This window comes from Ruditapes philippinarum, unplaced genomic scaffold, assembly GCF_026571515.1.
Source record: "Ruditapes philippinarum isolate M1 unplaced genomic scaffold, ASM2657151v2 ctg538_1_1_1_1, whole genome shotgun sequence".
Classification (NCBI taxonomy): domain Eukaryota; kingdom Metazoa; phylum Mollusca; class Bivalvia; order Venerida; family Veneridae; genus Ruditapes; species Ruditapes philippinarum.
Genome location: NW_026867197.1, coordinates 308982 through 336849, shown reverse-complemented (window position 1 = coordinate 336849; position 27868 = coordinate 308982). Strand labels below are relative to the sequence as shown.

At 32.6% G+C, this 27868-nt stretch overlaps 2 protein-coding genes and 1 long non-coding RNA gene across 3 annotated transcripts; 2 read left to right on the top strand and 1 right to left on the bottom strand.

Moving 5' to 3' along the window:
• Window positions 1-1864: 1864 nt before the first annotated feature.
• Window positions 1865-12966, bottom strand: LOC132735220 (ras-related protein Rab-11B-like). The gene is given in 6 exon segments (XM_060722160.1): window positions 1865-3846; window positions 4590-4670; window positions 7018-7211; window positions 7651-7734; window positions 9425-9536; window positions 12699-12966. Coding segments are annotated over 6 exon segments (651 nt in total). The 5' UTR covers window positions 12739-12966; the 3' UTR covers window positions 1865-3706.
• Window positions 12936-15863, top strand: LOC132735221 (uncharacterized). The gene is made up of 3 exons (XR_009626420.1): window positions 12936-13073; window positions 14967-15069; window positions 15696-15863. It is a non-coding gene; the product is annotated as an uncharacterized LOC132735221 (long non-coding RNA).
• A 322-nt stretch (window positions 15864-16185) lies between these two features.
• LOC132735219 (zinc finger protein with KRAB and SCAN domains 8-like) lies at window positions 16186-27584 on the top strand. Its single transcript, XM_060722159.1, has 4 exons — window positions 16186-16293; window positions 19306-19415; window positions 21836-22050; window positions 26028-27584. Exons 2-4 carry the CDS (start codon window positions 19322-19324, stop codon window positions 26748-26750), a joined length of 1032 nt encoding a protein of 343 aa, XP_060578142.1. The 5' UTR covers window positions 16186-16293; window positions 19306-19321; the 3' UTR covers window positions 26751-27584.
• Window positions 27585-27868: the final 284 nt, after the last annotated feature.

The window sequence follows — 27868 nt, the reverse complement described above, 5'->3', positions numbered from 1 at the left end:
TTGCCAACATTTTTAATGAATTTTGCCCACAAAAAAAATTTGATCACCATTTTAAACAACAATCATACTAATTTAAAATCTTATTTTCAGCACTTAATTCATGGAAGCAGTTACATATGAATAAACCATCTTGAACATCTGAATGACTGTTGTGAACATAAAAGGTGGTCCAATCTTTCTACTAATACTGCATGTTTGTTACAACAATTTTCATTGGATGATCAAGGATTGTTTATATACTTTCGAAAACAGATGTACAAGTATGAACAGAAGTAATTCTTATTTTTTGCCATAAATTGTTTTATATTAATTTCGTATTTTTTTTTTACAAGATATATGGCCATTATTTACAATTCAACCCTTTTTAAAGCCGGATGTTTACATGGCTTAAAACGTAATTTCCCTGGTTTAATATAATCTGTTTTTAAAAAATTTTACATAAAAGGGTTTTTTTTAGGCCCTTAAAGTAGATTATTTAAATTTTTTTATTTATTTTTTTATCCGCTTTAAACTTTTCAGATGCTGGCATTTAACTTATTAAACCCCATGAAAAACCAAGCAAACAATGAGGGGACTAAAAATTTAAAAAATTTCTCCCACTGCTCACTATTCATTTTGAATAGTAAATTTAAAAACGGGGCTAATTTTGGTCAGTATTTATTTTGAAGTTTCCCCTAAAAACGGGATTGTTTTTTTCCAGTTTTAAAAAAAAGAAAAGCCCCCAAATTTAAGAAAAAAGTGTGGTAAGTTTTAAATAACTATCCACCCTTTCCAAAAAACATAATTTAAAAAGGAAAATTAAAAAAAGGAACACGGAAAACCAATTTAAATCCTTTTGAAAAACATCAATTTACTGTCAAATTGAGCAGGCAAACGTGACCTTTAATTACAGATTGATCTTTTATAGGTAAACAGTGGCAGAAAACTAGGTGATTTTTCAAAAAGAAAAAATATGGTTTCTAGGCAGATAACTTCAAAAGTCCCAAGTAAAATACTTTATACTTTCATGTTTAAATTACTGGACAGATATAAAAAACAAAGAAAAAAAAAAATTTTAGGAAAAATTTTTAGTTCCCTAATTTTTTTTTTTTGTTATTATACAAAAATTTAAATCATTTTTAACCAAAATTTTAAAATTTCAAAATTTTCAAAAATAGTAATGATTTCCAACAGACAGCAAAAAATCTTTAAACAAAAAAAAAAAAAAACTTTTGAAAATGTGACCCAAAAAATCTCGAAAATCTTAGAAACCCTTAAATTTGGGTTTATTATATTTTCCCAGAAATTTTAAATTCGAAACCCAAAAGGGAGGAAGGGTCCCTTTAAAAGACTGGTTTATGTACTTGCAAGACACCCATTTTGTTGGATGCACCGAAATTCTTAAATTTCATTAACTCCAGCGACAATATTAAAACACCTTTAAAATGTTACAAAAAAATAAAAAATTATCTATTTTAATTTTCATCTTGATTCAAAATTCATAAATGAACAATTTTGAAATTACAAGCTGGACTAAAAAATTCATTTAAGAAATTCAGTAGCAAAACTTAGGTTCAATAATACACTGCAGTAACTCTTAACCTTATAACCTTTACACAGTTCATATAATGCACTTGTCTGGCTCCGAATTTGGAACAGTCTATAGACATCTTACTTTGATGTCAATAGGTTAGAATTTACCAGACTGTTCAAACTTCCAAGACCCTACACCATACTGCTACTATACCTAAATCATTGTTGAAATATAGGTCAAATAAATGGTAAATGATTGATAATTTACTCATAAAGTCTGTTGTTTAGAACAAAAATATAACATTAATTGATATCCAATGCTAGTTGGTTTTTTTTATATAGTTTTTTAACAATAAAACATACAGCAAAAATGGGAACTCATTTCATGTTTCAAAATGAGAGCCACAAATATAAGCAAAAATGATGTTAAAATTTGATGTAAAAGAGAGAAAATAACATGTAAATGATCTTATTTGTTCACAAACTTCACTCATTCAAATTTCAATGTATCCTTAATGGTGTAATGTTCTTACAAGTTGTTTATGAAAATGTGTACATTGTTATGTTGAAATGTAGTATATTAGTAAGCTCTGATGACAAAAAATGTACAATATGATTCGATATATAAAACACCGCCTGAAAAAAATAAATGTAATCAAATGATTCTGCCGAGCCTATTTTGATTTTCGACCAACTTTACACTCATCAAAGTGACTTGGTTGATCGAGAAGCCACTAGAAAAATGAATGTTTTTATGTATGTCTTTATTTTATAATACTGACAAATACTATTGATTAAATACATTTCAATGGTATTGAAGTTTAAATATCGTACCCTTTAATTTATCATTTAAAACAAAAGCTATATGTAAAAGACATCTTTTATTCAAAATGCTCGAATCTGATTGGTTGGTTAGTCATTCTCTCCTATTTTCAAATGGCAACAATGACATGTTTGGATCCTGGCTTATATATTTTTTTAAATATTAATTTTTTTTCAAATGTCATTACTACAAGTATCCCAAAAATATTAACTTACAAAAGAAATATGGAGTTATCCCTTCCACGTACAGACAAACATATATATGTTGAACTGAAGATATAATGTACACAGAAACAAGTGCCACAAATGTAATAAGCAGCATGAAATCTATATATAGAAACATAAATCTATAAATAGATATGAAAAAAAAAATCTATTTATAGGCATGAAATCTATTAATAGACATAACATATATATCAGAATAATTAATAGTTTTATCACATCATATTATATATATTTTTTAAACAACAGTCACACAGTTATACAATAAAAATATTTCATTAGAAAGCAAAGTAGAAAAGAAATTTAAAAATAGACTATTTTAACAATGTTATATTGCATTTTAAGCGAGCCAACATGGTTTTTTTACATCTAAATGGCATATGATGGGCTGTTATTTTTTTTGTTCACTTAATCAACTGACCAAAAGTTTGTTAAGTAAAAAGTCTCATGTAACTTATATTGTATATAGATGAATACGAATAATTAAATTTATACCTTAGCAAAAAGTTTGAACACTTGACTATCAATTTTTTAAATGATCATCTTAATATCCATACATACAAATCTAAAGTTTAAAACCACCCCTGTATAAAGACTATGTGTAGATTCATAAATGCTACCATTTTACTTTGCCACTTCGATGTACATGCAAAATCATTTTTTCATAATTGACAAAAGTACACAAGAAATGTTCTAAATTTAAACCTCTGGACTGAAATTGTTAAAAACTGACAATAATGTTATCAAGATTTTTCTCTTAATGTTCATTCATACTTAAAAGTATATAAGCAATAAATATATCAACATCTTAAGAAATGGAAAGAAACCATAGTAAATAAATGCCGCTAAAAAGTAGAATACAACAGTTTTCTTGAAGCACAATGAAAATGAATACGAGAGAAAAAAAAGTTTCTAAATATAATCCACCATCCAGAGTATCAATCTCCAATCAAAATTCTTTTTGTTTTTTCTTATGTTTCATTCAATGTTCTAAATTAAGGTCGCTCAGCATTCCTCTTTATTTTTTAAATTTTCCCAGCTTTGTCCAGTCCACTGCCAAACGGCGCATAAAAAAATCCATTTGTCCACACACTCACACTCAAACACGTACCAATGTATCCACATTCATGAGCAGGCTAGTTACATTCGTTCAAACGTTGCAACATGACTTTTTATTTGTTACATTATTATCGGTCGGTGCAACAGTAATTGTCTGTACATTGTTACTTGGTGAATTATCATCATCTGGGTTGTCCCGTATCTGTTTTTGTGAAACTATTTTGTATATCTCTGAAATAAGATAGTAAAACATTGTCAATTCAATGTAGAGAAAAAAGTATTGTGAACTAGTATCATAACTAATTTTAAGGTTTTGATTTTGATTCCCTTAACAGAAAAGATTATGGATTAAATACCATTTCAAGCAAATTAAATATTATACTTTACAAAACTACATTTAGTAATACAATGCAATAGACCTTGCCTTTTCTAAATGCTTAACAATCAAAGAAAAGCCATACAGGAATATTCTATGTTAATGAAGGGAAATAATTCATGAGTCTTGGTCAATAACCTACAATTATGACATTAAAGGCATTAATGAAGTCTTCAGTCTTCTTTTTTGTTGTGGAGAAAGAACAAAGTAGGCAGGCCCTGTATATATGATTTGCACCCTGACTCCCTTATGTTACTTCATCAAATATATTTCACACAATATTTGCCTAAAAACTTGCCATGCTGAATAAGTGTAATAATACTAACTTGTGTGGCTTTAATATTTAGAATTGTACATAGACACTTTACAAGGTTTCAATATTAATTTCTTTATAACTGACATGCCCAAAAGTTTATACCCGGGTCAGTTTGCAGAGAGATATATAGGAAAAGCCTGGCTCTTAAATTATTGCATAGACTGGTACTAGAAAGGAGACTTACTCTGCCTAACAATTAAAAGTAGACTGGTAATCCTGGTTATAAAGGATAAAAATTGTGTTACTAAGGTAATGATAAAATGCCAAATACAATTTTCTTACCTGTTAATATATTTTGGAAGGCAGTTTCAACATTTGTGGAATCTAATGCAGAAGTTTCAATAAATGACAGTGTGTTCTTCTCTGAAACAAACAAATTATAAGCTATTACACTTTGCTAAAAAATCAACAATAAACTTAAATTTTATAAATGAAAAGATTTTTGAAACAGTGTATACATGCCATTTAACTCAATTTTATTTTCTAACAAAAAAAAAAAAAAAATGAAATTTTTGCAGAGAAACTGATAGAGATATTGTATATTTGTAAGGCCAAAAAAAAAAAATTGTTTGTTTAGGGTAACCTTCCCAAAATTGCTAGGTAGGGTAGGTAGGGATTTTTTTTTATTTTTTTTATTTTTTTTTTTCAAAATCAGTCGTAAGTTCAGAGTGTTTTCTTGCACATGGCAGTCTTTCCTACACTACTGACATTGCTTGACTTTGTATTATCATATTTTATCATATAAACAATAATTCTGATTAAAATCTGCATAGCTTTAATGCCATTTAATGTTATTTCAATATTGAATAAAGACAATATACCCAAACATGTGTTAATTTTGATGTTTGTTTGCTACAGGCACTACTTTAAAGTTTGACTCTAACCTGAACAGCAAACATTGCAGATTCTCATCAGCTTGCATGGTTGCAATTCTGCTTATCTGAGTCTACATTGGTTGCATGGTAGGAGTTAAGGACAATAAAAGACCTAAAATGACATGCTGTGATCTGGCTTTCAAAGTTTCAGTTAAAAAATCTAGACTTATTCTGTTTTTCACTATTTGATATTCATGCATTAAATACTGCACATTTCATTGAATTAACAATCTTGAAGCTCTTACAGTATTACAAAGTTTATATTTTGACACTGTGGTACAATTTAACAAAATCTATAATTCTGAATTGCACTTTTGATACACTGGTTCACATAAAAAGTGCAAACACTTCTATTTGTAAAATGACACCCTTGTCAATCAAATACTATTTATTTCTATCAGATACATGTATATCAACATATCAAAGACAATAGCCAAGCTTTTTGATGAATTGGCATTTTGTAGATGTCATTCAAAGTGTCGTCTCATAGTGTCCATGGCCCATCTGAAAAAAAAAGCAAAGACTAGGTCTCAATAACACATGGAAAATGGAAAACATTTGTGACGGTATGAAACAAAATGATGCACAGTAGAGTCAGACTCCAAGTCTGGTAAAAATTTGTTTCAGTATGCAAAAAGAGGATGAAAAATATACTGGAAAAGCTCTGCAGATCTCCAGAATAGCTATGTACATATGACCTGTGGCTATACTTTATACTCAAGTGCACTTAGTCTTGATTTTCAGTGGGACCAGGGTCTCATTCATTTTGAAGTGTGGCACAGGACATATCAAAACAGCTTTTCAAATTTTTAAATATTAAAAGAAATAAAAAAAAATAGTGGCATTGATTTGAACTACAATGTGTTAAACCTTGTTATTTATGCAATAAAATATCAATATACTAAAAAAAAAAAAAAAAAAATTTCACTGACAGGTATGCATGATCCGAGTACGAAAATTATGGGTATGTTCGTTCTCGGTGTCAAAATTTTCCACCGGCAGGTAATATCGTCGGATTTTCGCATGGAATCAATGCAATATATATTTTCTATCAAAATTGTCTATGAACAGATCCTTATTTACACGTAAATTTACCACAGTAAAGCCAGAAAGTCAGAAATCACCCAGGTCCGAAAGATTAGATCGTCATGACATGTACATTATAGCCTGGTATTTACGCTTGAAATACTAAACGGGTCGACACATGCTAACAACTGGATTTTACATACTTTTAAATGGTTTTATCCTCCACGAGTGACACTAAGTCCTATGTGCCTGTATTTTAAGAAAAAATCTTCATGTATAAGAAATTTCTAAATCGGAAGTGTTTTCCCGCAACACGTGCTTGGTACCCCGTTCCGCTCTATGTCAATGTATGTAAAACGGAAGCCAGAGAATACTTCCGGTAGGAATTACCTTCTAAAAATATCGTCGTCATGTAGAATTTTTGTTTCCAATAGCGTGATATTCATTGGACCGCAATACAGCACGAACCAATCAAAACACGTATAACTAAAAATGACCGATCCAAATCGTCTGAGAGTTTTACGACAGCGTCTCAAGCGTTCAATTCGCATTTATCCGCCCTTTGAAACTCTCTATTCGCTAACGAATATATATTTTTTTTGTTCAGAAACGGAAAAAAATAGTTAGGGTCGGCGCATTTTTATAGGTAGGGTCGGGTTACCCGAAACAAACATATTTTTTTTTTAGGCCTAAAGAATACAACAGCCTTCCATAAGCCTGTATTGCAGGCCCTCTGTGCAAAACTTTTTCTTTCAGTTTGTCAAATGCTACAATTACAGAATTTTTTTATTTTTTTATCTTATACATACCTGCATATGCCTTTGCCTCATCTGTTGGTACGGCTCTTAAATGTCGTAGATCACTCTTGTTGCCCACCAACATTATCACAATATTATTATCTGCATGGTCACGTAATTCTTTCAACCATCTTTCTACATTTTCATATGTTAAATGTTTAGCAATGTCATAGACTAACAATGCACCAACAGCCCCTCTGTAATACCTGTAAGCCAACAAAGAATATTTATAATATTTTAGATTTTTGTTAAGACCTCTACCTTTCAGGGCTTCCATTAGTGGAAGTTTGGGAGTCATTTACTCCTGGATTTTGGCTGTGACTTCAAAATAATGCTTTTCTTTTTTTACCAGTATAATATGACTTTCAATGTCAGATATTTGCACTCTCTGACTTCCAAATTTTGCAACTTAATGGAAGCCCTGTCCTTTAACTGTTTGAAATTATTGAAAATGTAACAAATTTTAAAACAGAGCAATGAACTGTCAATAGAACATAAGAAAGACAACTCTTGATGGAATTGGAATCAGCTATGACTGAAGTTTTTTTATATGAAATCCAAGTTTTCTTCTTGAGCTTACATGTGATGTAACAGTGTTTTAAACAGTAGAAAATATTTCAGAGCATGTGTAAATATCTAACTTACGCGCTAGTGATAGCCCTGTATCGTTCTTGGCCAGCTGTGTCCCATATCGGGGGCTTTGATTTTTTACCGTCCATTTAAAAACTCCTTGAAAAATCCCAAGATTCAAATCATCATTGATTGGATTTCAGTTGATAGGGGCCAAAAACATTTTAAAGGGTCAATTTTTTTAAATTTTGGGTTTAATCCACTATTTAATCAACAAAAATTTAATAAAATGTAAATTATTTTTTTCACAAAAGCTCTTTAAAATTTTGGAAACAATTTACATTTAAAAATTATAAATGAAACATTTTTTTTTTTAATTTAAATATTACCCCATTTGTTTTTGTCATTTTGGAAAACAAGTCTTTTCTTTTGCAAATTAAAGAGAAAAAATTTCAAATAATGGTTTTTTTTGAAATACCATCTAAATTCAGTTCTAATTCATACACAACATTGACTGCTTGAAAAAATTCACTCAATCAATGTAACAGTAACACACCATTTATCAATGTCAAGTTGATCATCGCCATCAAATATAGCATGAATATTGAACATATTTACCCCTTGTGGCAGTACATTTTAATCTACACAAGATTTTACATTTTATAGTCATTTACAGGTCATATTATAAAACATCCCCTCCCAAGTTTGGATACTTATTTTTTTTAAATTTTTTGCTAACAGTTATACAGCAATTTTCCAGCTTTACTGGTTGATGAAGACATAAGTTGCCCCTCCATGCATTACTTCTGATGAGTAATAAAAAGTAACCAGTGATCTCACTTAATTGGGAAGAGGCCTGAGCCTCTTGATTTTGGGAAAAATTATCGCTACAATTGCTGATTTGGGAAGTAAAAAAGCTGGTTTAAGTTCAGATTTTTGGGAAAACTAATTTTAAAGAAAATTTCAATTGGAAGAGGCCTTTTTTCGGAGTCTGTAATATAAGTAGGAAAATCACTGGTAACTGATAATAAACAAGCTTACCATATTATATTGAAGCAAGATTAAATTTTTTTCTTTTTTACCCTTTAAAACAAATTTAAAAATTTTTTATGAACAATTTTGGGGATCCCAAAAATCTAAAAACTGGGCAGGCACAAAATTTAAAAAAACCCGTAATTAATTATAGAAAAAATGTTGTTAAAAAAAATCCCTTATCTCTCATATTTCCTTAAAGTTTTGCCAACCCCTTTTTAAAACTGTAACTTTTTCAAATCAATAAAACCCCATTACAATTTAAAGAATAGAAAATTTTTGTTCTCAAAGAAATTTAGCGACTTTTTTTGCAAAAACCTAACAAAATTTTTTACTTTTGGCATGTTCAGAAAGCTTTTTATTTAAAAAATAAAAAATTTCTTTCCGTATACAGAAAAACTTCTTTCATTGCCAGGCAACAGAACAAAATTGATACAATTGTCCTGCCTGTAAGTTCAACCACTGTTTCAATAAAAAAATATTTGTACTATTTGCACCTTAACTGAAGGTTACGTTAGTCAGCAAATTTAGCACTGGCCCATGGGCAGTGAAAATTAGTTCAGACCAGTGTAAATTTTAAGAAAATTTAGTTAAATATTTAGTAGAATAAATTCAAAACTGGAATGCTTGCCAGTAAATTCAAAATCTTAAATTGAATGACTGAGGTTATATCAAGCACTTGAGAAATAAAGACAGATCACAAAACGGTCTACAAATTACAATTGGTCCATTTCAGGTAAAATTAAAGTAAAAATCACAATGAGCCAATCATATGCAAAAGTTTACTTGTAACTTCTTTACTTCAATTAGTTTTTACCTTGTGGCAAATTCAACCCCGATTGTACTCTTGCTTTCCAAGTTGAATTCATTTCTAGTAAATCTGGACAAAAGATTGGACTTTCCCACACCACTGTCTCCAATCAGTACAACTGAAACAGAAAAAAACAAAACATTTCATGAAAAAACTATAACAATTAATCTGATGAATTTCTTCTGAATTCCTTAAATTGACCGTTCCAGTTTTCATTTTGGGAACTGTCCAATATATATTTCTGGGAAGTTGATAAAAAAATTACACTTTTGTCAACAGTAAATAGCCTGGTCAGACTGTATGGATGTGCAAGCTGGCCTGGATGTATACTGCTGACAAATATACTGTATACTGTGGACATATATATTATAATGTATCAAAGATCCTGGATAACTTCCTTGTACCATTTACTTACCACTTGACATTTGACAAACCTTTCCTGGTTTAATATGATTATTATTTGATAATTTTCTACAAAAAAGGTACACCAACAGTATTTATCACAGTTAAAATAAACTCACTTATGATACTTATCAGTAAAATCATATTTCATTCACTTTTATTTTTTCCCTCTTTCTTTAAAAAGCTATGGTAATAATTTATAAGTAATATATACAGAAGCTTTCTTATCTAGTTGTAGAATGATACAGTGTATGGAGACAAGGGAAACATTTAGCTAGTTATTCAACAGTGGTGATGGTCCAACTGGCCGGCACAGTTGCTCAGTCAACACAGTTGACCACTCAAAGTATTCCTAAAGCAGTCTACAGGTCTATTTAATGTACCTCATAAAATGTCTTTCTTGTTTGTACTGTTCTGTTACATGTAATATTTTGTTTTTCTTTTCCACCCCAATGTAATAAACAAGTTATGAAATTCAATATCGTACAATGATACAACTTTTTAATTCTTAAAAAATATAAAGTTAAATATGATAGTTTCAATGAAACACCTTATCATATTTTGTGTACACTACATAAAACAAGTTATACAACAACAAGTTATACATGTACAGTGTAACATCATATTATATATACAAGAAGCATATGGCTTACAACCTGATACTTATGATACTACAAAAATCATAAAAGCATTGTGTAACCCTTGAAAATTACCTGTTTCCAAACTAGACTTTTAAGGGTACAACAGTACAAGTACATCTGTATTAGTTTTCGGTTAATCATCTGAGTATTATTTTACCCATATTCGAAATATTTATTTCTTTGGGATAAATGACTAAAACATATAAATTTATAAAACAAATTTAAATGTGTATATTTTTTTGTATATTAGAGTTCATTAAACATTTTTATACAGTCTCATTTTCAGTCATGCAATCTTTCATTTATTATTTCACAGAAAAATATCAGTTTTAGCTTAACAATTACAAAACCTAATCCTTACTGACTGGCAGGGTTTTTGGATACATTGTATGGGAGCAGCAAAATAACAATATTCTATTTAAGGCCTAACAAAGTTACAATATCTTCCTTAATTTGTTTAAAAGAAAAAAAAAGGTATTTTATCTAACTTCACTTCCTCTTCTAAAAACAAAAATTTACAAAAGCTATCATATTACATACAGAAGGTAACAAAATCCAGACTTTGTGATAAATGTATTAAACATGAATCCTATAAATACAGTATTCTTTCTGACACTGGCAACATCTCTTTTAAAAGAATATAAAAGATTTTAAAACAATTAAGACACTAGCTAAGAAAAATCAATCAATCTATATCATTCTAATAATATAAAAGAAACAAAAATTCACAAAAGAAACAAATAAAAGAGCTGGTCTATTATATGCCTGCAGGGCCTTTTTATCTTCTATAACAGGGGCCGGTATAGGGCTGCTTCCCCAAAGAAAATTTCTTTAAAATCATCCAGTTTTCCCCAGAAATTGAATTTACATCAAGTTTTCACTTCCCCTTTTGCAAATATACGTGTAATTTTCCCCAAAAATTAAGGGCTGGACTGCTTCCCCAACCTGTGAAAAAAGCCCTGGCCTGCAGTAGCAGCAACAATTAAACACCTGTGTTGCCAGTATACAACCAGGCCAGCCTAACAATTTGTGCCATTTCACCAGACTCTATAATGCCAACTATCCATTGCCTCCCACTAAGACTTAAAGCCAATATTGATTGATCAGGATTAACATACAGTTGTCTAGATGAAGTAATATGATAATGAAAGCCATTTCTGTTCCAAAATCAAAACCTAGGCAAATTCAGTCTGTTAAATAATGATAAATAATGAAAATAATCACCTTTGAAGATAAACGCATATTCATCCTTACAGTAGTGGCTGATCAAGTTCCTATGGGTACATTTGCATGTTTCATACATAGACATCTTAACAGATTATTTTGTTCAACTAACAAATTATAAAATATAAAAAAAGTTGTAAATCCTTCAGTATTAGAGGTGTGAATCGAGTTCCTGTGATGAAACAGCGGACAGATATAATGAAAATAATTAAATGACCATGAGCTTTATATACAAATATACATGCAAATTTTGTCAACAGAAAGTGATACAAGATCTATAAGTATAAAAATTTATTATGACTCATTCAAAGTAAATCACCAATTGAACTGAAGACATACATGTATGTGCTACATGAATGATTTTGAATATTACCCTTTGGTTACTGTAAGTAATTTTCATTGGTTTGAAGAAGTCAGATGTTTTAAATCTCCTTTCATATCATAAGGACATACTATGACACAATTTAATAATCATTTTTAATATGACTCAATGTTTGTAAACAACCTTTAATAGGCTTTATTCATATCTGCCAACCTGGCACTTCTAACATTGCAATGTGTTAATGTCTAAATATAGAGTAACATATTTTTGGGACAGTTCTGACAGACCTTTTTTTTCAATTATAATTTTATTCTTCAAATCACAACATATATTTAACAAAACTTTAATAGAATGGCTAGGTAGCTTTGCCAAATTTTATTTTGACACTTGATAAATTTGTATTAACTGAAATTTTTCCAATTTGAGAATTTCAACAGTTAGTTGTTGATAGTTTACCTTTGAAAAGTTTTCTTTCAAATTGTAAAGGGATAAGAGGGGGACAAAGCACCTTTGTCCCTTTTACATGACTCATCTGTCAAATACGTACAAAATTTTGACAGATCAAAAACACTAAAAGTGACCCCTCCCAGATTTACCTTTTTCAATATGTCATCAATCAGTCTATACCTATAGATAACTGCAGAATCTTAACGAATGATCAAAGGTAATAGGAAAGCTAAAACATGCATACCTTTAAAAAGATAGTCGTATTCATCATCTTTAGTACCCATTTTCTTTCTCTTCCGGGAAAGTTGTCAACAGTAAAAGATGACGGTTGGGAATATATTTCCCAAATATTCACAAAAAATAAAAGCAGCAACCTATTTATAAATAACAAACGTTGATTGTTGCAATGATTTGAGCAAGTATTCTTGTCCGATGGCGATGATATATGCAGATATTACTTTGTTTTTCGAGCAAATAGGCTCAAAATAAACAAGATGGCGGATCTAAACGCCCCTCTGAGGTGATTTGTGACGTCACCTGCTTGCAATTTGTCAAGCGCCTGTTGACAAAATATGATCAATAACAAAGAGTTTTGAAGTTTTACGATAATCGTCGTCAGGTATACAATATATTGAACTATATTACAGAATAGGTTGTTTTTGTGTAATCAAAGTATTTTGTTCTCGTAGTTGTTCCCTATCACAAATATTAATTGAGTGCAAATGGCCAAAAGCAGGCTCCTTGTGTTAAATTTAGTGGGAGGGGTAATCTGCCTTATGAACTGAAATGAATAAGGTAGCACTCCACAGTTAATTTCAAGTTCCTGCCGTCAATGTCCTACAAGCAATACGTCTAATAATTCTGATACCAAACTACACAACCTGGAAAAAGAAAACACATTTTGTTGAGAACATATATGACATAAGATTGCAAATCTACAAAGAAATTATGCCATCTGCAATAGGCAGGCAGTCAAAAAATTTGCCATTCATTCCGTTGAAGCCCAAAATCTACAGTGGCCCGAGACCCAAAACAACACATTTCGACCCTCTGGCAAAAAATATCTGCAAATATACAGGCTAAAGGAACACCGTCTCTGCTTTAGCAATACCCTATACATGCAAAATATCACAAAGAAACTAGTCCTCAACCTTGTAGATTTTTTGCTACTGCTAAAAGTTTGTACCCCCCTGTAAAATGACTTCTTTTTACCGTGCATGCTGTATAAAAGCAATGTTTACAAAAAATGGCGGCCTTGACATTCATAATCAACAGCATGTGATTTCTGGCCATGTTTTCGAATTTGCCAGTGATCATATTAGATGTCACAAAAACAAATTTTATGCTGAAAATGCATTTTAAAGACAACCAGTCATTTAAATCCAGAATATTCACTATATCCAAGAAATCCTCCCTGGCCATTCGAAGCTGTGGCTTACATTACTGTGGTGTGCTACCTAAAGTAACCAATATCACAGATATATAAACATTATATTTAGCTCCATGCCTATATTGAATATTCTTTAATATTTTTTTTCTTTACCAAGATTACTATATAATTATATATTTGAGTAATTTATGCACTGAGGTGTAAATTTATAGTTTGCATGGTATAGTCTTGCTTGTTTACTGCAGGGCATTTTTTGTCCAAATTGTGAAGGGGCCAGGGCCTGTTTATTTTGTGAAAAAAAGTGTGATAAGTCATAAAATTTTGAAGAAAAACAAATGACATATTACTTGGCATTTTGCGACATTTTGAAACCGGAAACGGGTGATTATAATTTACGATCTGTGTAAAATGTGCCTCAAGTTGGTACATTAACCCGCTTAAAATGTGCAAAAACCATTTAACTTGATTAAAACTATTTCTGTGTTATTGCAATTGGCGTAAATTACTGTTACACTCCTTTAAGTCTGTTGGGTAGTTGTTGTCCCTGGTATAAAATATAATGCTGTGTATATTTGATAAAGCTCAGGAATCGGAAATTTCATTTGTCAGCTTGTATTAAGGACTAGTACATTGTTTGCATTAACCGTTAACGATGGAAAACTGGAAACAAAGCTTGTGTGTTAGGTTATAAATATATAAATTTCGCAAGTTATAAAGCTCTGAATGCATTGTTAATTTGATATAGGTGTCATGGTTCAGAACTGTTCAGTATTTAGGGGAGAAGAATGATGTGTAAGCGGCCGAATAGCTAAGTCGGTAGAGCCGCAAGTCAGGCTTGTCAGACATACCGGTAAACTATAAAAAGCCTGTAACGTCTGATATAGGACTAAGCTGCGGTATGATGTTCCGAGGGTCCTGGGTTCGAATCGGGCTCAGGCTACACATTTTTTTCACCATGTGACATTTGGCACCCAACATGGGGCTGTGAGTGGATATAGCTCAGAATTTAAGTCTCTCTTGATTTAGGAAACTACCCGCCTATATGACTGAAATACTGTTGGGAAAAGGGGTAAAATGCAACAAAGATACAGTAATATTTGTATGTCCTTGTTTATATTGAAGGATGTTCATCATGAAGAGTGAAGAAACATTACAGAAATTACAAGAATCATCAGAATACAGGTCCATGTATAGAGAAATCATTCGTACTCAAATACAAACCTTGGTAAATATAACATCATTGCTTTATATTTGTTTTGAATATCATTTCCTACAATAGCATGAAAATTAAGAGAGAAGTCACTTCTCCGTTTTGGAAAAATAGGAAGAAGTTGTGAAATTTAAGAAGAAGTGATGCTTCCATGTAAAAGCTCAACAAATGAAGCTATAACATTGGATTTTTTTTTCAGCATAATGCCTGTGAAGTGATTATGTTAATTCTCATGTAAGAATTTGTATAGCAGATTGCCCTTCTTTGAATTTGGCACAGTCCATTCAAAGTTTAAGGGACATTCAATTTCAAAATACAAAACATAAGCATCCAACATTTTAGAGCCTGGCCTGACTGCACTGATGTGCATTTGCCTTGAATATGGAACAATCCATTCAAAGTTTAAGGTACTTCAGTTTCAAAATCCAAAAAAAAAATAACCAACATTATAGAGCCAGGTGAGACAGAAGGGATGTGGATTTGCTCAGCTCTTAAACAGATCTGTGACTTCTGTCATGGTTCATTTTCAAAATATGTTCTTACAATATAAAAATAGTGCATACCAAGATCAGACAGCACATCCGTTGCTGCCAGTTGACTAAGGGTTAAAGTTAAAAATAGTGAATGTATTTTCATTTTAGATTGACCATCTGGCAGTAGCAGGAGAAGAAAGTGTGTTATTAACAGCTTGTACTGAGGAAAATGATGTCACAGGAAAGTCAATAATTGTTGGGACCGAGCTTGGACAAGATTTTCTTACTCAGGAAAATGTGCTATGTAAATTTAAAGAATTTTGTTTGCAGAAAAAACAAGGTAATGTATGATTTATGAAATTTTCTTCAAAGATGTACAAATGTATTTTATTTGCACTGAAAATACTGTTATTAGATTGGCAAATTTTTGCAGACTTGCTGTGATAGTGCAAAATCAATTCTTTCTGTGTGTTACTTCTCTTACATTTGAGAGATCTTTCATCAAACTATTGTGAATATTGTTGAGGTTTTGAGATTTCATAATGGTTTGCTTGGAAGGCCATGTTTCACATTATGTTTAATATACAGGTACTTGGTGAAAATAATACACTTTATAAAGGTCAATGTTTTACATGATCTAATCAAATATTACAGGTGTAAATGAGAAGATTTGTGCGTCACAAAGTGTGCTCAGGTCAAGTGGTAGTCTAAACATTTCTGGTAAAAGAAAATTTAGTGAAATCAATGATGGAGATCAGGGAGAGAAGTAAGTATTGAAGTTCCAGTTAACCTGAGTAAAGTTTGGCCTCAGTTAACCTGAGTAAAGTTCGGCCTCAGTTAACCTGAGTAAAGTTTGGCCTCAGTTAACCGGAGTAAAGTTCGGCCTCAGTTAACCCAAGTAAAGTTCAACCTCAGTTAACCTGAGTAAAGTTTGGCCTCAGTTAACCTGAGTAAAGTTTGGCCTCAGTTAACCCAAGTAAAGTTCGGCCTCAGTTAACCTGAGTAAAGTTCGGCCTCAGTTAACCTGAGTAAAGTTTGGCCTCAGTTACCCTGAGTAAAGCTCGGCCTCAGTTAACCCGAGTAAAGTTCATCCACTTCATCGTTCCTTGGTAGGCTGTCATGCAGTTTACTAGTACTAGTTGCCTTTACTTTCGCAAGGAACTGATAACTTCTGTACATACCAGAGCAGGGGTACAGTGTGAATGACTGTAGAAAGGATTTCATGACCAATCATAATCAAAGTGACTTGCACCATCTGTGCATCAAACCTAATTCATAATTATTTTGATGCTCTACCAATTGAGCTAAGGGGATTGTAAAATTATTTTGTGTTCCTGGTGTGGTGTTGGTAGTTTTCACTCCGTATCACGGCATTAAGCCACATTGTATTTACCAGAGCACAGTTCAGCCACTGCATCATTCCTGGGCAGGCTGTCAAACAGTTTTACCAGTACTAGTTGCCTTTGTGGTTTGAATCCCGACTTTGGATTCTTTCATGTGAGGAAGCTATCCAGCTAGCTTACAGAACATTGGTGGTTCTACTCAGGTGCCCATTCATGTCTGAAATAATGCAAGGAAGGGCACCTGAGGTCTTCCTCAACCAGTAAAAGCTGGAACGTCGCCAATTGATATATACTATATACCAATACTGTGTCGGTGTGACATAAAACCCAATCAAACAAACAAAAAGACAAAGGTGTGCACTCATGCATAAAAATTTCAAACTGTTTCTAGCTGGTTGCAGATTCAAGTCATTATGATCAGTAGCGTTTAAAAGGTTGACATAAACTGGTTGTAAAATATTGATTAGCACTGAATTGGTACTAAAATTGTTTAGAAAAAGCAGTGCTAGTTAGATTTAAGGCCCATTATTGTTTTCATTCCTCAAAAACTTGGATTTTGATATTTTGTTATAGTTAATCATTGTCAAATTACCTGTATGTTTTTCCAAAGATACAACAGAAGAAAAAGATGGTATCTTTTTCTTCTGTTGTATCTTTGGAAAAACATACAGTTATAGTGATTAAGTATTTTGTATGGAAGTCAAAATATTGCTTTTGCTTAACTTTTGTTACATTCATCTGTGTTAACTTCCAGTGATAAACACATGATATGCTTTAAACCTATTTTTTAAATATCATTATTAAATACATAATTATTTGCACCATCTAATGAAGAAAAAAAATAATTATCTCAGAGGCATGTAAAACAAAATGATGAAAATCTTTTATATTGAGTAAATTATAAATATTTTTTTATATATAGAACACAAGATCTCAGTATAATAGCTTCAAGGCAAATTTAAATATTTTTACTTTTTTATCTGAACAATGTCAGTATATTTATTAGTCCCCTACCGGTTTACCGGAGGGGACTTTAGGTTTACCCTCCGTCCGTCTGTCCGTCTGTCCGTCCGTCCGTCCGTCCGTCAGTCCGTCCGCACTCACAGGAGAGTAATTATGTGGCTAGAGGGACAATAGGTAACTGTTCTTTCTCTTTGATGTCATTCATTCCGTAATGCTTTTATGTGGCTATTTTCTTTTGTGTGGCTAAAAAGAACAATAGAGAGAACAATAGAGTAGCCACATAATTACTGTCCTGTGAGAACTTCCGTCTGTCCGTCAGTCAGTCCGTCCGTCCACAAAACTGGATCCCGCGATAACGCAAAAAGTACTGAAAATATTTTAATGAAACTTGATATATGGATAGATGGCAGTATGGAGATTATGCACGTCTTTTTCTTTTCTTCCTATGTTGAAAATTCTGGTTGCTATGGCAACAAATAGACTGAAAATATGGCAAATTTTACACATAACCTGGATCCCGCGATAACGCAAAAAGTACTGAAAATATTTTTATGAAACTTGATATATGGATAGATGGCAGTATGGAGATTATGCACGTCTTTTTCTTTCCTTCCTATGTTGAAAATTCTGGTTGCTATGGCAACAAATAGACTGAAAATATGGCAAGTTTTACACATAACCTGGATCCAGTGATAACACAAAAAGTACTGAAAATATGTTTATGAAACTTGACATATGGGTAGATGGCAGTATGGAAATTATGCACATCCTTTTTTATCTTCCTATGTTGAAAATTCTGGTTGCTATGGCAACAAATAGACTGAATTTCAAGATTTCTGATTCTAGTTTTTAAGTTTTTTCACTATAAGTTCTTTATTTCTTAAGGTATTTTCTTCAAACTTTAAATATAAGTTGCTTGTCATCAACCACATCATATGTGACAAGGTTTACAACTCTAGCACAAAATTTATCAGAATTACCTCCCTTGAACTTAAAATTTTCATGAAAAAACATTGTTTTTTTTAATAACTTCTTTTTCTGAATGTATCTACTTCAAACTACATATAAATGTTTCTTATTGTCACTCAACATTTATGAGTGTTCAATACTCTAGCAAGACTATTTCCAGAATTATGCCCCTTTTGAACTTAGACTTTTTTTTGAGAAATTGGTAATTTTTACTCCAACTTCTTCAATCATGATAGGATTTTAAAAATGTTATATTTTGATAACAGGGATGTTTAAAAAATAACTTTAGAGTGTCCTTCAGTCCGTCTGTCTGTACATAAAAACTGTTTCCTGTGATCACTTTTAAAGAACTTTTTCAACAAATTTACTTAAAATACGAACCTAAGTGAATGGCCAATGGCCCTTCAGAATGTTGCTTGGGCTCTTACCGGTAGGGGACTTATGGATTGCTTGCAATACTATGATAATTGCTTGTTATTTTTAATTTTTTACGGGTTATTTAGTGCTGAAGTTGAGCAGATGACACCAAAAATGGAGACCAAAAGGTCAAGGTCAAGGTCAATGACACCTTCACTGAAACTAGTGAAAACTGAGGACGCTAGTTCTCCTGCAGGTAAGATAATAGTTAATATAAATCTGAACACTTGCAAGCGGTACAAACCAGAATATCACACTTGATGGTAACTGTTTTTAGTGGTAACAAGGCTCTGTCGAGTTTTCACCAAACAGTTGCCACAGAGTTTCTCATCTGTAACAACAGTCAGTCTTTCATTATTCATTTTTTGCATATTTTAAATCATATTTAAGAAAGAAACCACAAAAGAATTATTAGCTCTTATTTCTTATAGTAGTTTATGAATTTACAACTTTATTTAAAAGACAAATGACAGCATATTAAGCATACAATTTAAGAAAAAGGTGGGCAAGACATGGCAACTTGTCTTAGATCGGGGGTATGATGATGAAAATAAATTCTAATTACTCTAGTTATCTTGTCTTTCATACAAAAAACAAGATAATAATTTAGACTTATATTTACATAATTTAATGAGTCTGGGAAATGTTGCAAGACAAGCTTACAGTATAATGAGCTTTTTAGCTCACCTAAGCATGCTCAGGGTGAGCTTTTAGGATTGATGATTGTCCGTCCGCTGTCGTCCGTTCACATTTAGTTGTTAACACTCTAGCGGTCACACTTTTGCCTCAATCATCATCAAACTTGGTCAGGATGCTTATCTAGTTGATAGCTTGGATGAGTTCGAACATGGGTCATCTCGGATGAGAAACTAGGTCACAAGAGCTAAAAATAGAAAAACCTTGTTAACACTCTAGAGGTCACATTTTTGCCTCAATTATCATCAAACTTGCTCAGGATGTTTGTCTAGGTGATAGCGCGGATGAGTTTGAACATGGGTCATCTCAGATGTAAAAGTAGGTCACCGGAGCTAAAAATAGAAAAACCTTGTTAACACTCTAGCGGTCACATTTTTGCATCAATCATCATCAAACTTGGTCAGGATGCTTATCTAGTTGATAGCTCGGATGAGTTCGAACATGGGTCATCTCAGATGAAGAAGTAGGTCACTGGAGCTAAAAATAGAAAAACCTTGTTAACACTCTAGTGGTCACATTTTTGCATCAATCATCATCAAACTTGGTCAGGATGTTTGTCTAGGTGATAGCTCGGATGAGTTTGAACATGGGTCATCTCGGATGAAAATTGTCATCAAACTTGGTCAGGAAACTTGTCTAGGTCATTGCTGGGAATAAATCGAACATGGGTCATCCGGGATGAAAAACTAGGTCACAGGAGCTAAAAATAGAAAAATCTTGTTAACAATCTAGTGGCTACTGTTGTGATCCAAATATTCTGTTAATTGGTCTGAAAGTTTGTTTTGATGATTTCTAAGTCAAGAACGAACATGGGTCATCTTAGATGAAAAACTAGGTCACAGCGCCCAAATATGGAAAAACCTTGTTAACATTCTAGTGGTCACATTTTCGACTCAGTTATCATCAAACTTGGTCAGGATGCTTGTCTAGGTAATTGCTTGGATGAGTTCGAAATCACATGTGAAACTAGGTCACCGGAGCTAAAAATAGAAAAAATAAAAATAGAAAAATCTTGTTAACACTAGTTGCTACTGTTTTGATCCAAGTATCCTGGAAATTGGTCTGAAAGTTTGTTTAGATGATTTCTAGGTCAATGTTGGAGATGTGTCACCTGAGTAAAAAAACTAGGTTGCACTGCTCAAATATGGATAATCCTTGTTAACACTGTAGTGGTCACATTTTTGACTCACCTGTCATGTGACTTGGTCAGAATGCTTGTCTAGGTAATTGTTTGGATGAGTTTGATAAGTCAGGTGAGCGATCTAGGGCCATCATTGCCCTCTTGTTTAAAACGTTTTAAACAGACAATTTTAATGTTAGTAATGACAACAAATGTGAGATATTTTTCAGCATTATTTATTAATACAAAGCTTGAAAACTTTAACTTATCTAGGAAGTTCATGTCAGCCTTATGTTAAATCAGAATCTTCAAAACTTGAAAATTCAGTGAAATTGTACAAGGAATGTCATCAGTTCTGTGTATGATTGCCAGCTAGCACAGATAGTTTTCCTCCAGCACAGATCATTTTACTCTGGCAGGACTAGTGCATCAAATATAGATAAACCTTTAATTGTTTCTTTATAATCTGTGGCTTACAAATAGATCATCTGGACTTTTCTTAGGTAGATAATTTAGCTACAAATCAACATGGTATTCTAAATCAAATATTATAATTTAATTATACTCCTTGAATGATTAACAATACCAACGTTGATTTGTAGCTGGGCTATTCAAAGATGTTAAATGGCAATTTTCAAGATAACTATGTCATGTATTTTACCAAGTGAAATCTTTCTCTTTTTTTTTTTTTTTAATTCCTACGTTATCCTGACCTTTGTTTTACTATCAAACACTGAGAATAGTCAAACATGCTATCCTACTGACAGCTCTTGTATATATATTATTTCCCCTATTTTCAGGTGTGGACATACATGTACCTAAGGGATACAGCAAGTGTGGCATGTGTAACTATATGTCAAAGTTCAAGGCCAATGTGACACGTCATGAGAGAAGCATACATAAGATCAACATAGAGGGCAGCACCTTGGTAACAGCTCAGTATATGTGCGCCCTCTGTGAATATAGGTCCATGTACAGGGCAAATCTTGTTCGCCATGAGAAGACTGTACATAAGGTAACTTACCTGTTTGGTTTTACAATGAACAACAATTTACTAGAAAGCCAGGGTTCAGGACTCTTTATGGAAAACTCTGGTTATTATACCCCTTAAAACGAAGTTTGGGGGGGTATATAGGAGTCACCCGGTGGTCGGGCGGTCGGTCGGTCGGTCCAGACGTCCGTTGCATTTTCCTTGTCCGGAGCATAACTTGAAAACTAATGGTTGGAATTCAATATAACTACATACAATGGTCAAGCACATTGAGAGGAAGTGCAGTGCACAAGAACCATAACTCTATCTTGACTAATTACAGAGTTATTGCCCTTTGTTACTTTTCCTTGTCCGGGGCATAACTTGAAAACTACTGGTTGGAATTCAAAACAACTTCATACAATTGTCAAACACAATAAGGGGAAGTGCAGTGCACAAGAACCATAACTCTATCTAAAGTAATTACAGAGTTATTGCCCTTTGTTGCTTTTCCATTGCTTTTTTTTTGTTCGTTGCATTTTCCTTGTCCGTGGCATAACTTGAAGACTAATGGTTGGAATTCAATATAACTACAGACAATGGTCAAGCACATTGAGAGGAAGTGCAGTGCACAAGAACCATAACTCTATCTTGACTAATTACAGAGTTATTGCCCTTTGTTACTTTTCCTTGTCCGGGGCATAACTTGAAAACTACTGGTTGGAATTCAAAACAACTTCATACAATTGTCAAACACAATAAGGGGAAGTGCAGTGCACAAGAACCATAACTCTATCTAAAGTAATTACAGAGTTATTGCCCTTTGTTGCTTTTCCATTGCTTTTTTTTTGTCCGTTGCATTTTCCTTGTCCGTGGCATAACTTGAAAACTAATGGTTGGAATTCAATATAACTACATACAATGGTCAAGCACATTGAGAGGAAGTGCAGTGCACAAGAACCATAACTCTATCTTGACTAATTACAGAGTTATTGCCCTTTGTTACTTTTCCTTGTCTTGGGCATAACTTGAAAACTACTGGTTGGAATTCAAAACAACTTCATACAATTGTCAAACACAATAAGGGGAAGTGCAGTGCACAAGAACCATAACTCTATCAAAAGTAATTACAGAGTTATTGCCCTTTGTTGCTTTTCCATTGCTTTTTTTTTGTCCGTTGCATTTTCCTTGGCCGTGGCATAACTTGAAGACTAATGGTTGGAATTCAATATAACTACAGACAATGATCAAGCACATTGAGAGAAAGTGCAGTGCACAAGAACCATAACTCTATCTTGACTAATTACAGAGTTATTGCCCTTTGTTACTTTTCCTTGTCCGGGGCATAACTTGAAAACTACTGGTTGGAATTCAAAACAACTTCATACAATTGTCAAACACAATAAGGGAAAGTGCAGTGCACAAGAACCATAACTCTATCTAAAGTAATTACAGAGTTATTGCCCTTTGTTGCTTTTCCATTGCTTTTTTTTTTGTCCGTTGCATTTTCCTTGTCCGGAGCATAACTTGAAGACTAATGGTTGGAATTCAATATAACTACATACAATGGTCAAGCACATTGAGAGGAAGTGCAGTGCACAAGAACCATAACTCTATCTAAAGTAATTACAGAGTTATTGCCCTTTGTTGCTTTTCCATTGCCTTCTTTTTTTTGTCCGGACCATAACTTGAAGACTTCTGGTTGGAATTCAATATAACTACATACAATGGTCAAGCACATTGAGAGGAAGTGCAGTGCATAAGAACCATGACTCTATCTAAAGTATTTACAGAGTTATTGCCCTTTATTACTTTTCCATTGCTTTCTTTTGTCCGGACAATAACTTGAAGACTAATTGTTGGAATTCATTATAACTTCATACAATGGTCCAGCACATTGAAAGGAAGTGCAGTGCACAAGAACCATAACTCCATCTTGACTTATTACAGAGTTACTGCCCTTTGTGTCTTTTCCTTGTCCAGAGCATGACTTTAAAACTACTGGTTGGAATTCAAAACAACTTCATACAATGGTCAAGCACAATAAGAGGAAGTGCAGTGCACAAGAACCATAACTTCATCATGACTAATTACAGAGTTATTGCCCTTTGTTACTTTTCCATTGCTTTCTTTTGTCCGGACCATAACTTGAAGACTTATTGTTGGAATTCATTATAACTTCATACAATGGTCAAGCACATTGAGAGGAAGTGCAGTGCATAAAAACCATAACTCCATCTTGACTAATTACAGAGTTACTGCCCTTTGTTACTTTTCCTTGTCCAGAGCATGACTTGAAAACTACTGGTTGGAATTCAAAACAACTTCATACAATGGTCAAGCACAATAAGGGGTAGTGCAGTGCACAAGAACCATAACTCCATCTTGACAAATTACAGAGTTATTGCCCTTTGTTACTTTTCCTTGTCCAGAGCATAATTTGAAAACTACTGTTTGGAATTCAGTACAACTTCATACAGTTGTCAAGGACATTAAAAGGAAGTGCAGTGCACAAGAGCCATAACTCCATTTTGACAAAATACAGAGTTACTGCCCTTTGATACTTTTCCTTGTCCGGAGCATAACTTAAAACGTACTGGTTGGAATTCAAAACAACTTCATACAATGGTCAAGCACAATAAGAGGAAGTGCAGTGCACAAGAACTATAACTCTATCTTCAGTATTTATAGAGTTATTGCCCTTTGTTCTTTTTCTTTGTCTTTCTGGACTTATTACAGAGTAATTCAATTAAACTTCATCAATGGCCAACCACATTGAAAGGAAATGCAACATACATGAACCACAATTATCTTTAATTGCCCACAACCATAACTCTATGTTTCAATTCTTTTACAAGGTATTCTGTTACTAGTAACATCCTCATTTCCGAAGCAGACTTGGGGGGGTATTAATCACATTTAGTGATAGTTCTAGTTACATTAGTAAATGTTGAAAGGTCGGAGCCCCATGAGTGTAAACCAATTTCTTCCATGCACTTCTCCTTTTCACAAAAGATTTCAAATAAATTATAACAGAACTATCATGACCAAGTACCATTGTTTTTTTGTTGCTGGGTGGTGAAGGTTGTGATTTCATCATTGTTTGCCTTTTCTCACATATGTAATATACAAGTTTACTTGTTGAGAGGGATAATCTTCTGGAGATATTTTAACCAAATATTAAAAGAATACTTATACCATCATTAAGAAAATTAAAGTGTTGTGGGTTATATTATTTTGGTTTTAGGATTAAATCATTTTGGTTGAAGGGCTTTTGTTTATAGATCATGGAGGGTGGGGGGGCTTTTTTACCTGTGGTGATTAATATGAGTGCTGTATGTATGTTAATTAAATGATCCAACTCCTGCATTGTATGTGAAATAATGACTAAATGGATAAAAGTAAAAACTAAATGAATGATATAACATTATGACAAACATGTATAAAGTTACTTAACAAGTTGTGTGTAGTACAATTTTACACATACATGTACCTACAAATTTCTTATGAGATGTGTAATTGTATGCCATAAACCCATATAGCTGTGTATATTAATGACATATTCATTCAGATTGTAAAAATAATATGTATAAGTAAAGCATAATGCATTAATTTATAAGGGGGGTCCGTGGCCAAGGTTGTTGACTTCAAACCTCTTGCCCCTCACCGCTGTGTGTTCGAGTCCCGACAGGGACTTTGGATTCTTTCATGTGAGCAAGCCATCCAGCTAGCTTACAGAATGTCCGTGGTTCTACTCAGGTGCCCGCCTGATATAATGCTTGGAAGTGCATCCGAGGTCTTCCTCCACCAGTAAAGCTGGAATATCGCCATATGACCTATACTGTGTCCCGGTGACGTAAAACCCAATCAAACAAACAAACAAACATTAATTTATGTCTCAAATCTACATATGGTGTAGATTCATAAAATATAATTTTGACAAGTATGTTGGCAATAAGATTTATAGCATATTATTCATTTTCAGATCATATTAACATATTCTTATTTTTTTTTCTCTCCAGATTTCCAGTTCTAATGCAGACATAGAAAGCAGAAAAATTCAGGTTGTTCAAAATGGTGATGGTTCCTCATTTACTGATGCAGATGTGAATAATTTTGAAACAGAGACGGGGAACCAACTTTTTATGAATCAGACTGGTTCTGAGATAGAAAATATTGGGAACAAGTCTTTTGACAACATTAGGGAACCAGACCTCAGTATTTCTCAGATTAAACAAAATTATGATCTCTCTGATGCTAAAATAGGGTACCAGACTGTCAGAAATGATGGGAATGATTCTAGTACTGAAAGTTTTGAAAACCAGTCTAATATTGAATCACCAGTAGATGTTGATGGATGTCACATTTGTAACTATTGTCAATTACTGTTTAATTCTAAATCTAAACTTTTGGAACATGTTGATGATGCTCATTTAAAATCAGATCTGGTAAACTGTGAAAAAATGTTTGAAAGTGAGACTGGTCTGCAAACAAATACTGTTACCCAGAATGCTCCAAAACAGGAAGTTTGCAAATGTGGGAAAGCATTTCAGTATAGAGCCAGTCTGATTAGACATGAGAGAAAGTGTGAATTTTGGACAACCAGTGAGAAAAATAACAGCCCAGGAGAGCATCCTGAGATGTCCGAAGCTGATACAGTTAAAGTAAATGATGAGCATGACACAAACTCAACAGTGACTGAAAGTGGAGAGAGTAACATTGAACAGAACTTTGAGAAAATTTGAATTAATAAATAAGGATTCCAGGGTTATGTTTTCTTGACAGCAACATTCATAAATCAGTATTTTAACATTGTTTGTATTACGCCATGATTTTTTAACAAATGCGGACACATATTTTTCAAAAAGATTGCAAACATTTCTTAGATGTATTTAATATTAAGATATAAGTAATGTAATGATGATTTTTTTTCTATATTTATATGTCATAAATGTCATGTTATTAAAATGTTGGTTTTTTACATGTACTTTTATGTGATTTGAAACAGAACCTGTTATCTGTTCTACTACTATTTATAACCATTATTTAATATTCCAAAGATTTTTAATGACATGTTGCAGCTATTTTCCTTTAAATTTGTGACAAATATATATATATATTATATGTGCATTATTATTTTGTACTGTAGAACTGGTTTTATTCGCGTTGGATGATTTTTTTTTCTAATTTTTGCTAATATTTGCTTATCATTTTCTTCACGAATTCAAGTGTCCTAAATAAATATGATGACCTGAAATTAGGAATATCTTACTTTATTCAGGAACACTTTTGATTTTGAATATGATAATGAAGAGGATTGAAGACTTTTTAAAAAAAGAACAAACAATTGAAATATTGAAACTGAAAGTGTTGTATAGTATTCTGTTAAAATATTTTTCTACATTGTATATTACTGATAGGTATATTACCTATAAATTGTGACAATGATTATATACATGTAGCAGGTATACATGCTACTAGCTACCTCTAAGGATTACATGATGTAATATTTACAATATGCCTTATTCCCACCTGTGTGATGAATTAGAAACATGTGTATATAAAAATATTAAAATAGAGTTGGTTATTTTTTTATTTTTTATCCCCCACCCAACCAAAATGGAGAGGCATATAGTTTTTTGTAGCATTCGTCCATTCATCCCTCTGAGCGGAGCAATAGATACTGTACTTTCTGCTTGATGTTTTTCATTTCATAAGTCTATAATGTGACTATTTTCATTATGTGTCTAAAAAGAACAATAAAGGGAACAATGGACTTTTGTCATTCAGAGAAAGACTTTGTAATAACTTCGCTTAAAAAGTTGAACAAACAATTTGTGATGACTTTGTAGTTAAGAAATCA